Raw genomic sequence first — 13,774 nt, 5'->3', positions numbered from 1 at the left:
GAGAGAGAGAGAGAGAGAGAGAGAGAGAGAGAGAGAGAGAGAGAGAGAGAGAAAGAGAGTTGTTGCACAAAGTATTCTGTTGCTAAGATTTGGTCTTTGGGGGAAAAGGGGGAGACAAAGACCAAGAGAGAAAGGGAGGGGAAAGAAAGATAGTGGACACAGATAGGACATCGTCAGACAGAAGGGATGAACCAAAATAGACAAAGAAAAGGAGAAATGGGGGAAGAGAAAGGAAAGGAGAGACAAAGTAGGAGAGATGAGAAGAAACAAACAGAGATAGGGAAAAAGAGAGAGAGGAAGGAAGGGGGAAAAGGGCAAATAATGTACCAAGTACTAGGTACCCAAATTTGAGAAAATCAGTTCCTGCCCTCAAGGAGATCAGTTTTGCCTCAGGGTCCTACTCTCTGAGGAGGTCATCCAGAGTAGACTAATCCAAGTTGTGTCAAATCCTTGAGACCTTCTGTAGAGCAATCTCACCTTGGCCCCTACTATCAGAAATCCCAGGCATGTTGAAGAGGGTGTGATATTAGGCAGAGATGGGAATTGTGGGTTTCTCCTCTTTTTCCTCTCCAAAATGCTAAGGACCGGTCCATGGCTAAGAATTCGCCTACTAAAAGCTGTGTTAAAACAAGGTCTTTATTGATTAGGAAAGGGACACCACAGATTCAGCGGGCAATAACAGCTTTCAGAGAGAAATCATATTGCAAGAAGCATAGCTTGAGAACTTTATTTTATGCACAACAGGATCATAAAACATAATTTGTATCCAAAAAATACTTTTTTGCTTCCAGAGGATATGGAGAAGTTTGTATATCAAAGGAGTTTCTCCAGAGACTTTAAGTGCTTTGAAGTTTATATAAGAAAGGAATTTTTCTCCAGAGGATATAAGGTTTTGTTGGTCATTTACATACTGGGCTGTCTGCTTTCCCCTCATCAATGTCACTGAGGTTAAATTTTCCCTATAAAATCTATTTATGGGCCATTGTATGGATGCTGCCTTCTTTTGGGTCAGTCTACTATGGCACTCTGCTTCATGGTGTCTTTCTCCTTCCCCTTCCCCCATGCCATGTGATATCTTTCCTAACTCTACTATGCTTCCCAATCCTATTTCTTTATAACTAACCCTTTTAGGGTGCTAAGTCCCTTTCAGCCAGCTAAGGACAAATCCCAACCTCATGGAGTGTTTCCTTCCCCCTGGGCAATGTGTACTCCACAGAGGAACTTGTCTTTCATATGCTCTCACAACTCTATTTCATATTTACCATTCCCATTGTCTATGTATCCCTTCATTTTGTCTGTAACCTCTTCCCTAAATAAATCCACCTCTTGCCAAAGAAAATGGCCATTGTGAATTCTCCAAATAACTGAATCCTGACTTTTGGTGTCTACCATCATCTGGTGTCTACATCACCCACATCATTTCCCATTATGTAAAATGAAGCTAAAAATTTATGCACTGCCTACTTCACAGGGTTACTGTTGTCATTGATCAGGACCAGATTAACGTCACACAAATCTTTCAAGTTAAACATAACAAACACTTCTTTGGACTGGTGATTTTATCAATGCAATGACCCTCTCTGTGCATCAATGGTGTAGATTCCACAAGTGTTTCTTGATCCTGTTCTCCCATAAATCCTCCAGAATGACCCCCCACACTCTGAGAGCTTTCTTCGGGTCTTATTTGACTGACCTTAGGCCAGGATAGCATACAAACTAGGCATCTGTTATCTCTGACTTCCCCATTTGACTCCTCAACGTTATAATCTAGTTTTACATCTCCTCATTGATATTGTGCACAAAACCAACAGTGAAATATTGAGCTGTTGTAGAATGGGCTCCTTCTATACAAAGAACAAGTTATAGCTATTACAATAAAAACAATGTCTAAGACAGTTTCAAAGGAACCGAGATGAAAAGTGCCATCTACCTCCAGAAAGAAAACTGGTGAACTTTGAGTATAGATTGAAGCATACTTTTTAACTTTATTTTTCTTATTTTATTTTTTTGCCTTTTTTTTAACAACATAGCTAACATGGAAATATATTTTGCATGACTTCACATATATAACCCAATCAAATTGCTTGCCTTCTCAAGTAGGGAGGGGGAGATAGAGGGGGAAATTTTGGAATTCATAATTTTTCAAAATTTCAATATTCAAAAAAATTTTGCACATAATTGGGAAATATTTGATAAAATAATTAAGAAATATATTTTTTAAAAAACCAATCAAATTTATGATTAAAATCCTGGAGCAAATTTAAGGGAATGGGGAGGTTTTTCAGTCTTGTTCCTGTAAATAGAAAGAAAGGTCAAATGAAACATTACATCCCAAGACTTGCTCTTGGGAAGTCTAGTTGTCCAACTCATTTTGGCCAAGCCTCTTCTTAGGAAAAGAAGATAGGAGAGAGGCTCTTATTACAGAATGTTAAGCAGCACAAAGCAAATACTTCATATTAACAAACAAAAAAAAAAACAATAAAAGAGAGCTCTTGACATGTAAAACACTCAGCAAACAGCCCAGTTCTAGTAATACTAGAATGAATGGCAATGCAAATATTATACATGGGTTGTAAGGCTATGTTCTTCTTGTTTATAGAGCAAGATCTGGCAGTTGGAAGATGTTCTGGATGAACTAAATGAGGAGTTTGTTCAGCTCAGCACTCAGGCACTGAAACTACAGACAGAAGCGAAGGAGCAAGGCCAGGTATGGAGCCAAGGAACTTTGTTCATGGTGAGCAGAGTCAGTAGCCTACTGCCTCGAATTCTTTCCTATATCCATGATACCTGGTTGCATAGGTGTGGGTCCCTGTGAGTCACCAGAAAGATAGGGACCAGTGAAGGGTGGCAACCCTAAGCCAGCATAACCAGTTGTGATCAGGAAACTCACCAATCCTTGCTGGGATCTGGGTGTTTGGTTTGGCAGATAGAGTAAGAGCCCTGCACGACAGAGACATGTGGGGGTGGGACAACTCATCAAATTTCCACAGAGGTACAGTTCTTTGTGGAGATAAGGAAATAAAGGTGAAAATCATACTTCTCTGCTAGTTACAAGTCAAAAATCAATCAGTTTTTTATTACATACCTGTTATGGGCCTTGCCCTGTGCTTGGCGCTGAGAATGAAACATTGTCCTCAAAGAGCTTACATTCTATTGGGAGAATCAGTGTTCACTTCTGTACATACAAAACATATATAAAAGCAGTGCAAGGTAATATCAGTGTTCACTGGCGCTGGGGGTGAATAAAGAATAGCTTCATGTAGGAAACAGCCCTTGGTTTTAGGGAAAGCTAGGGATTCAATGGGGTAGAAGTGAGAAGGAAGTGCTCTCCAAGCATGGAGACCAGCCTATAAAAAAGCAAGGAGAGGGGATATTTTACAGGAGGAACTGCAAGAAGTCAACTTTGGTCAGGGTACAAGGGCAAAAAAGGAATGTTAGTCTTCATATGTGAACAGAATCTGCCCTTAAATCTAGTAATCACTTCCCAACTCAATTTATATCTCATCTTCAATCAAGGCCATCTCCAGTCATCCTGATCTCTGACTACTGAACCCAGATGGCTGTGGAGGGGAAAGTGAGGCAGGTGACCTTGTTTCCCTCACTTAAATCCAATTCATTTACATGTCATGATATCAGCTCCCTGATGCCCTGGTACTCTTAGAGAAGGACAATAATCCCACACCCAGTTCCTGCCTTTGATAGAAGGAAGCATGATATAGTTAAAAGGTATCAGACCATCAGGAGACCTGAGTTTTAGTCTCAGTCTCACCTACTGTGGAGTTGCATATTCTTGGCAAATTTGTTAATGTGTCTGTTCTTATGTTTTTGTAGGAAACTAGGTGATATCATGAACTAAATTTCAAAGTGAGTTTGAATCCAGCTTCAGATACTAATGTTATCCCTCTGGGCAAGTGATTTAACCCTATTTACCTCAGTTTCCTCATCTGTAAAATGGACTGGAGAAGAAAATGGCAAATCACTATGAAATCCTTACCAAGGAAATTCCAAAAACAGTAACAATTACTCATCTATAAAATGATAAAGTTGAACAAAATGACCTTTATGCTCATTTCCTGCCCTGCTTTTTTATGATTCTGTGATGGGACTGGGGAAGAAGGGAAGTAGAGATATTAATGTAGTTGGGACAGCCAGGCTGGGGTTCAATTTAGAATGGATGGGGAAAAGCAACTGGGGGCTAGCTCACTCAATGTTTTCACAGTGCAATTAAATGCCTGGTAGAAACCCTGGTTGCAGAGGCCATTGTGTTTCATCAATAGTCCTCTAAGGGAAGTATTTGTGCTACAATATCACTTGTCACCATGGAGATTTCTTCTTCATATCCCACTGCAGGGAGCTGTTGCCAGGGAGCAGCCCAGAAGCAAGACTAGGTAATAGTGGGAGGTCCAACTCAATGCAAATCATCTTGCTCTCCCCCAAGTCTTAGCACAATCACAGCTAAAGGTCTAGAGGAGGGCCAAGGGAACAGGGCAGTTTTGTTTTGTTTTTTAACAAGGCAGTTTTTTCAGTCTTTTTCATATAAATATATAGGAGAGACTTCTGGGATAGAAAGGCTAAAAGAAATCATTATTGTTCCCTGAGGCTTGCCTTTGGAAGGTCTAGATGCCCAATTTGATTTTTGGCAAACCTCTTTTTAAGAAAGGAAGATAGGAGACTTTTACTGAAGGATGTCCAACACTAAACAAATACCTTTTAACAAGCAAACAAAGAACAATGGAGAGCTCCTGACATGTGAAACAGTCAATAATAACCCCCTGCCTCCCAACTACATAGAGAGATTAGTTAAGTGGTGATAGGGCAAGGGAAGGCAAGTCTCATTCCCACTTCCCCAAGCCCTGTAGTTTACCAGAAATTTCGAGTCTTGTTTATTCTCAAACTTATTTGAACATAAGTTTCAGTCTTCCATGACATTTTTGCTTTGAAATTTTTCATTATTCTTTTTCAACATAATGACTTGCTTCTTGAGAAATCTTGGCAACAATGATCATAGCTGACATTTATATAACACTTGAAGGTTTACAAAGCTTTATAGCCATTATCTCATTTGATCCTGTGAAGATCAAATACTAATACAAATAATACTCTGGGATAGGGTTATCAGTATAATCTTTTTGCAGATGAGGAAGTTGAGGATATTAGAAGTTAAGTGACTCTTTTAAAAAAAATTGTGGAGATTTTGATTTACATCACTTAAATTACTTTCTATATTTCTTCCCATTTCTAGTTCCAGAAAGTTATTCCAAATAACATTTTAAAAAGAAGAGTTAATACAATTAGCAAAAAAAAAAATCTGAAAAAATATGGACTTCATAACTGTGCAAAAGAGGGGGGAGGGGACTCTTCTTTGAAACTATTTTTTGTAATTGTGTAACACTCAGAGACAGCATGGGAGAAAGACCAAGAGATTTCAAATTACTATATTTGGGGTCAAATCCATCTCTACTAATTGTTACCTATAAGACTTCAGCTGGACATATTAATCTCTCTGGGTCTCAGTTTCTTTGTTTTTAAAAGAAAAGGGCAGCTAAGTAGTCAGTGGATAGAGCACCAGCCCTGAAGTTAGAGGACCCAACTTCAAATCCAGCCTTAAATACTAGCTATGAGATCCTGGGCAAAAAGAAAATCCAAAAGAAAAAAAAAAGAGGGGATGATGATAATCTCTTTAGTTCCTTCCAACTCTAAATCTACATTCATACGACTTCCCCAAAGTCAGAGAATTTTTAGGTGAGATTCTAACCCAGCTCAGAATGGTAAATTTACCAATCTAGCTACTACAGCATACTGAACTTGTAAACCAATAAAGCTCCCTCTGACTCAGTGTTTAATTCAACCATATAAATCTCCTTCTTCATAATATAACTAGCCATTCTTTTTGACAGCCAATCTCTACCTATGATTCAGAGCATAATATTAAGCATGGGGTTAGTTAAACTAAGTGAAGAGAAAAACCTAGACTCCTCAAATTTTAAAACTCCTGAGAATTCTTTGACTGAGAGTTAGTTGCCAAGTTCTATCACACATTCTTATACACAATCCCTTCTTTCCCCTGACATTAGCACTACCTTGGTTCTGACCTTCATTACTTTAGGTCTAGATTACTACAATAGCCTGCTGGTGGGCCAATTCATCCTCCATTTAGCCACGAAAGTGATTTTCCCAAAGCACAGATTCAATCAGATCTCCCCTTCTACTCAGTAAATATCAGTGATTCCTTGTCACTTCCAAGATCAAATATGAAGTTTTCTGAAGGCTTTTAATTCCCTTTATAACTTGCTTCCCCATCTTTCCAGTTTCTTACCCTTTACTCACCCCTACATACTCCATGATCCAGCAACAATGGCTTTCCTTGTACTTCCAAGCCAAGCTCTTCAAACAAGATATATCAGTTCCAGGCATTTTCTCTTTCTAGAATGCTCTCTCTCCTCATTTTTCCTCTTGGCTTCCCTAGTTCCCTTTAATCCTTACCAAAATACTATCTTTTGCAAAGACATTTCCCAATCCCCATTAATGCTTGGGTCTTCTTTTTGTTAATTATCTCAAATTGATCACATATATAGGTTGCTCTTTTTTATTATAGCTTTTTACTTACAAGATATGTGCAAGGGTAATTTTTCAGCATTAACAACTGCAAAACCTTTTGTTCTAATTTTTCCCTTCCTTCTCCCCCAGATAGCAGTTGACCAATACATGTTAAATATGTTAAAGTATAAATTAAATACAATATATATCTATATATATGTACATATATATATATATATATATATATATATATATATATATATATATATATATATATATATATATATATATATATATGTATCCAAACAGTTATTTTGCTGTACAAAAAGAGTCAGACTTTGAAATAGTGTACAATTAGCCTGTGAAGGAAATAAAAAATGCAGGTGGACAAAAATAGAGGGATTGGGAATTCTATGTGGTGGTTCATAGTCATCTCCCAGAGTTCTTTCGCTGGTATAGCTGGTTCAGTTCATTACTGCTCTATTGGAACTGATTTGGTTCATCTCATTGCTGAAGAAGGCCACGTCCATCAGAATTGATCATCATATAGTATTGTTAAAGATTGCTCTTTATATGATGTTTCCCCAATTACTCTGTTGGCTCCTTAAGAATAGGAACTCTGTGGCAGGTAGATGGCACAGTGGATAGAGCACCAGCCTTGACGTCAGGACCACCTGAGTTCAAATTGGATCTCAGACACTTAACACTTTCTACCTCTGTGATCCTGGACAAGTCACTTAACTTGCCTCAGAATTGCCTCAGGGGAAAAAAAAAGAAAGTAGGAACTCTTTATAGCCTCAGCTCTTACCAAGTGCCTGGCACATATTAGACACTAAATCATAAAGACTTGTTGCCAGATAGAATCAGTCACTTCTAATGATTAGAGCTCTTGTTTGGGGATAAACTGAATTGAAGGTGACTTTAAAGGTCATTTATTAAAATTTCATTATATATAGGAATTCTTTAGCTTTTCTGGTGAGTGGACATCAGACCTCTGTTTGAACATTTCCTATATCCTAAAACTAATTATTTAACATGATATTCAACTAATTTTTAAAAGATTATTTTTATTCCTAATCTGTCTCCTTATCATAAATATAAATTTGGAAGAAAGCTCAGAAGCCATTTAATCAAATCCCTTCATTTCACAATGAGTCAGTCAGTCATCAAGCATTTATAAATCTCTTCCTATGTCATACAATGTCTTAAGCACTAGAAATGCAATAAAAAGAAAAAGAACAGAGAACATAAGTTTCCGATCTCAAGTAAGCCATAATTTAATATAATAAACAACATAAACAACTCTACACAACCACAATATATAATCAATCAATCCACAAGCATTTATTAAGTATTTATTATATCCCAAATTGTATGTAAAGTGATAAAAATAAAAATACTAGCAGAAAGAAATTCAGCCCTTAACTTTATATAGCTTTCATTTATCTACTTTTCTATTTAATTGCTCTTTTATTTTTGACAAGATAAGAAAGGCTATTTTTTGTTTAATTTCTCTCTTTCTCATTTCTTTCTGAATGGGTAGTTGCTTCAGTCAAATTGAGACCTGGTAATGACCTTAGCTTAAAAAGACAAGGTCTTCCACTGTCCTCAGGGCCATCTCCAGTAGGCTTGATCTATATCTGGCCACTGGACTCAGATTGTTCCCAGAGGAGAAAGACTGTGACTCTGCACAGCCTTCCCTTAATCAAATATCATGGCATTACCTCCCTGATGATATAAAGAATGAAGCAACAACAATAATAACAGTTTTAGTGGAGGGAGCTAATACATCAAAATCAAAAAGAAAGGTAGTGAGCTTTGGAACATAATCTAGAAAGTCTAAAGGGTGCAGCCTGGAGAGAAAGAAATATATGATTGATTTAAACAACATTCTTAAAATCGGGGTCGTGGAAATAAACAGTCAATCAGAGAGAAAGGCCACAGAGACTGAGGGTCTTTCCATGTGAGAAATACTAAGGGTAGAGTGAGCTTCCAAGTAGAAAGGTTTCTAGAGCATGGTCAACAAAGTCCAAAAAAGTAAGAATGCAGCCCAGCAAAGAATTAAAGTTATACATAAAAATGTATAAAATTATATGTACAGAATCAATTAAAGTATTCTCAAAGGAGAGACACCAGTACTGAGAGGAACTTTTGTGGAAGACGAGAAGAAAAGTAACAAAGTCAAGAAACTGAGAGAAAAAGGGAAAGCATTCCAAGAATGGGAAACAGCACTGGGAGAAGCATTATTCTTGAGAGAAACAGTAAGAAAGATAATGTCAGTGGGTTGTAGAATATATATACACTAAACACACTAACTAAATAACAGCTCTATATACATGAAGCTATCCACTCTGCCCAGAGCGACCACAGAGAACTGGACTCAGAAATAGGAAGCCTTGGTATTTACTGTATAATTCACTTAATCTCTGTTAGGCTGTTTTTTTCATCTGTAAAGGAAACTATTTCTAAGAATTGCTATAAAGCTCAAGTGAGATAATGTGTAAAATATTTTGCAAATCTTAAAGCTCTTTATATGCTAACATTTCCCCCTACTCTCATGCCCAAGTCTTCTCAAGCCAGGGATTCTCAGTTTCTCTAGTAATTTTTCAAAATACTATGGCTTCTAGTCCCTTCAGAGCTAATCTCTTTTGGACATGATTCATTGTGTCAATATTCCTCTTAAAATATGGCACAAAGAACTAAACATAATACTTTTTGATCATAATAGATTTAATTAGGAGACATCTATTAAGGAAGCCTAATTGACTAAGCTTCATCTTGTTCATAAACATGAGTGATTTTGTCAGAAGTCTTGCATTACTTATATTTTCAGTAGTACTCTGATCTTACAATCTTGTAACACTTTCAAAAACAGATATGAATTAGAAGGAACCTCTGTGGCTATTTAGTATGAGTTGCAACTACTATCTAAATGAGAATTTAGATTAGAAACAAGAATTCCCTCTGCTTGAAGAGTTGAAAACTTCTACTGAGATGTGAACTCTACCTTTCAAGGCAACTTATCCCCCTTTCCAATAGCTTTATTGTTGGAAAGTATTTCGTTCTGTCAAGTCAAAATCTGCCTCTTTTTATCTTACAACCTAGTATCCCATTTACAGACCTATTATCATTACTTTGTCTTATTTTGTCTTGAGTCTTTCTTCAGGATAGATGAGGGAGGAGAGGTTCAGGTGTAACTGAACTCCCAATTGAGTCACTCACAGACCTTGCTTTACCACCAAGTAACAATTTCTTTCACTCCATTTTATCCTTTCTTTTTGTCTCGTTCATACTTGGTCATGCTCATGTGAAAGTCCTTACTCCATACTTTTTCCTGTGTCCCAACCCTTTTCAAAACATAAGAACATTAGATGTCCCACGTTGGTACTGTCTTGTAAATAAGTTTCAGTCCTTTGTTACTTCATGTAGGCAATATTAGTATTTTAATCACATTCCAAATAGTGAAATGAAAGAATGTAGCTTGTGAAGCCTCAGATGCAACTAAAGAAAATGAAAGACCTGGGGAAGGAAAAGGTAATAGTCAAGTTATATATGTGATATCTTTCATTCTCTCAGTAGGTTCGGAGTGTTTATCACTTACTGGTTCTTGATGGATCAGTGCAACTTAAAAGATCAACCCTATTGCCAGTAATGGAATCCCTTTGTCAGGACTCGTAACCAGTGGACATCCAGCCTTGTTCTGAAAACTTATAGTGATATGTTATTCCATAATTGGAAAGATAGTTAATTCTTTCATATTTGGGGCTGAAATTTGCTTTTCATTAATCTCTACAAGCTAAACATAATTATGCTTTATAGACTATCCAAAAAAAGTCTCTTTCTGTTGCCATATAACTTATGTTTTATTACATCATTATCATTGCTAACATTTACATAATATTTTAATATTTGCAAAGAACTTTGCATATATTATCTTGCCTGGTCCTCACAATTCTGTAAGTTAAGTGCTAAGAGGTAGGAACCTGAAGCAAAGAGAGGTTAAGTGACACTCAGCCCAGTACTCTACCCATTTTGCCACCCAGCTGCCTTCAGCCAAGTGATCATGGTTCTGTATTTTGTTTTTACTTCTTCCAAACTAAACATGCTCAGACCCTTCAACTATATCTTCTATATTATGGTATCCAGACCTCTTCTCAACCTGGTAAGTCCTTCTCTGGCTACTGCAGAATGAGAGAAAAAGACTTCTAGTAATACATTCATAGATGAAATTCCAAGAGAGGTAAAAATTTCATCTTAATGAAAATCATTTTCAAAGTAGAGTCCTCTTCAACAAAGTTGCCCACAAACTACTTAGCTCACAGAACTACTATCAAGAAAGTAAGAGCTTATAAATCTTAAAAAGTTGTAAAAATGAAAATGGCCATTACCCTTGCTCTTATAACTTATAATCAGCTTGCCTCAACTGATCCCAAACTTCCTGACCCTTTTCTCTCAGGTCTATGCCACAATAATATTTCTCTTTGACTGTGTGCCCTTTTAAATGATTATATACTATTATATTTATTTATTTAAATGAAATGTACTAAGACTTTTGGGACATGCCTGTATATGGGATTTTCAGATCTAAGCTCATCAGACAGCTCCCTATGTCACCACACTTATCCTTTCTTTCTCCAAAATTTCCATTTGTTTTTATTTCTTTTTTATTATTTATTACTTTGTTGTTAATTATTTTAATTATATCTGAATCTTTGTAACCCCATTTGGGGTTTTCTTGGCAAAGACACTGGAGTGCCTTGCTATTTCCTTCTCCAGTTCCTTTTTTCTGTTGAGGAAACTGAAGCAAACAGTGTTACATGATTTGTCCAAGACCATATAATTATAAATGCCTGAGGCTGGATTTGAACTCAGGTAGATGAATTCTCCTGATTTCAAGCCTAGCACACACTATTTACTCTGCCACCTGAATGCCTCCAAGTCCATTTTACAGATAATGAAACTGAGGTTTTCACTAAGTTTGAATCACAAAGTACAAAGTATTAGAGTTAAGATTCAAATTTTCCTTCACATTCCCAAGAACCTATAATGAGTAAGGATCAGAGTTAAGCTTAAAATTCTCAGGCCTAAATTTGGAACTATGTTCAAAAAGTTATCAAACTGTTCATACCCTTTGATCCAGCAATGTTACTAAGTGGACTTATATCCCAAAAAGATCTTAAAGGAGGAAAAGGGACCCACATGTGCCAAAATGTTTGTGGCTAGAAACTGGAAATTGAATGGATGCCCATCAATTGGAGAATGGCTGAATAAATTGTGATATATGAATGTTATGGAATATTATTGTTCTGTAAGAAATGACCAGCAGGATGATTTCAGGGAGGCCTGGAGAGACTTATATGAACTGATGCTGAGTGAAATAAGCAGAACCAGGAGGTCGTTATACACGGCAACATTAAGATTATGAGATGATCAACTCTGATGGATGTGGCCCTCTTCAAAAATGAGATGATCCAAACCACTTCCAACTGTTCAGTAAAGAAAAGAATCAGCTACACCCAGAGATAGAACTATGGGAAATGAGTATAGACCACAACATAGCATTTTCCCTCTTTTTATTATTGTTTGCTTTCACTTTTGTTTTCCTTCTCAGGTTTTTTTTTTCTTTCTAGATCTGATTTTTCTTGTGCAGCAAGATAACTGTATAAATATGTATACATATATTGGATTTAACATATTTAACATGTATTGGTCTATCTGCCATCGAGGGTAGGGGATGGAAGGAAGGAGGGGAAAAGTTGGAACAGAAGGTTTTACAAAGGTCAATGTTGAAAAATTACCCATGCATATGTTTTGTAAATAAAAAAGCTATAATTAAAAAAATTCCCAGGCCTAAAATCCCAAATTTTTAAAATAGATTAACCAAAAATAACATATTTCTAAGCTGACATTCTTACCCAGAGCATCTTTCTTTTTTTCTTGTTAGGAAGATAAACTAAACTCAAGAGAACCACATGATACAGAAGGTAAAACCCTGGGATCCAGTGTTCCAAGGAATGACCAGGCCCTGCTTCTGGAGGTCAAGAGAACCTGCTTAGTCCAGAGGATTGAAGATGTAGAATGGGAATTGTCTCTCCTTCTTCATCTTGCAGATCCCAGAATGCAAATGGGAGAGGACCAACTGAATCACCATCCCAGCTTAGAACTACTTCCTTTGCATTAAGATGACTATCATTTCTATTTCTAAGTGGCATCTTCAACATAAAGGATATGTTTAGATTCCTTTGGAAATATCAAAGCAGAGAGTGAAAAGAAGACTTCTTGACAATATACTGTTCTTATTTTTATATAGCAGTCTATTTATATTATATATATATATATGCATGTCTGTGTTTTATTTTATTTCAAGAAATATTGTATCTACTGGGAGCAAGGCTAGAAGGTGGGAATTATTAGTCTTCAACAGATCATTTTGAGAGACAGTATGATGTTCTGGATAGAGTATTAGTGTTAGAGTCAGAGAAATTAAGTACAAACTATGTTCTAGCTGTGTGATCTCAAGCTAATAACTTAACCTTCTGAGTTTCATATGTAATATTGGGATAATAGCATCTACATTATAGAGTTATGAGAGGAAATATGAAATAGTTTCTATAAAACATGTTATAAACATTAAAGCACTATATAAGAGTGAGTTATTATGATTAACTATGCTATCATCAGTATGGGTATCCTCTCCACATATATAGATCACAATCTATCCAAAATTTATAATACAAGAGCAACTTTTGTCTAAGTCAACCTGTAAATCATCAGTAGCGGGTACACCCAAAGGAAGCAATTCTGCTAGATGTGGGAATAAGAATAAAAAACATCCAATCCCCAGTTTCAGGAGCTCAGATATAAAATAGTACTTTACTTGCTATTTTATTGACAAGAAGCAGAGAGATTCTGGCAGCTTGCCTGAGCCCTGAGCAGTGTGGATCCATGGTCCATTTTCAGAGGGCCATGGCTTGGTTCCCTGCAGTTTTTGTCCTAGCCTTATACTGATTTCCACCTTCATGACATAAAGTACATTTTGTGGAAAATTCAGTATATTCGTTTTCCAAAAGACAGACTGTAAGAAGAAATGGTATCTTACAGGTAACAATTCTGCTGGAGAGAGACATTCATTCTCCAGTGCAAGGGAAAAATCTGCTGTTCCATAGATGCCCAATACTCATTGAGAAGATACCTGAGAGCACCTAGCTCTAAGGATGGACAGTGTTTGGGCTGTTGA

The 13,774-nt window shown here is 36.7% G+C and overlaps 1 protein-coding gene across 1 annotated transcript in view; it reads left to right on the top strand.

Moving 5' to 3' along the window:
• Positions 1-12,605, top strand: part of LOC141563111 (uncharacterized) — an 87,846-nt gene extending 75,241 nt beyond the window's left edge. The window contains exons 24-26 of the mRNA XM_074303744.1: positions 2,600-2,707; positions 3,832-3,864; positions 12,482-12,605. Coding sequence (XP_074159845.1) covers positions 2,600-2,707; positions 3,832-3,843 — 120 coding nt within the window. The 3' untranslated portion in view covers positions 3,844-3,864; positions 12,482-12,605. The remainder of the gene's footprint in view (positions 1-2,599; positions 2,708-3,831; positions 3,865-12,481) is intronic.
• The last annotated feature ends 1,169 nt before the right edge of the window (positions 12,606-13,774 follow it).

Source organism: Sminthopsis crassicaudata, chromosome 3 (genome assembly GCF_048593235.1).
Source record: "Sminthopsis crassicaudata isolate SCR6 chromosome 3, ASM4859323v1, whole genome shotgun sequence".
Lineage (NCBI taxonomy): Eukaryota > Metazoa > Chordata > Mammalia > Dasyuromorphia > Dasyuridae > Sminthopsis > Sminthopsis crassicaudata.
Note: the sequence above shows the minus strand (reverse complement) of the source record. Positions and strands in the feature narration are given on the sequence as shown.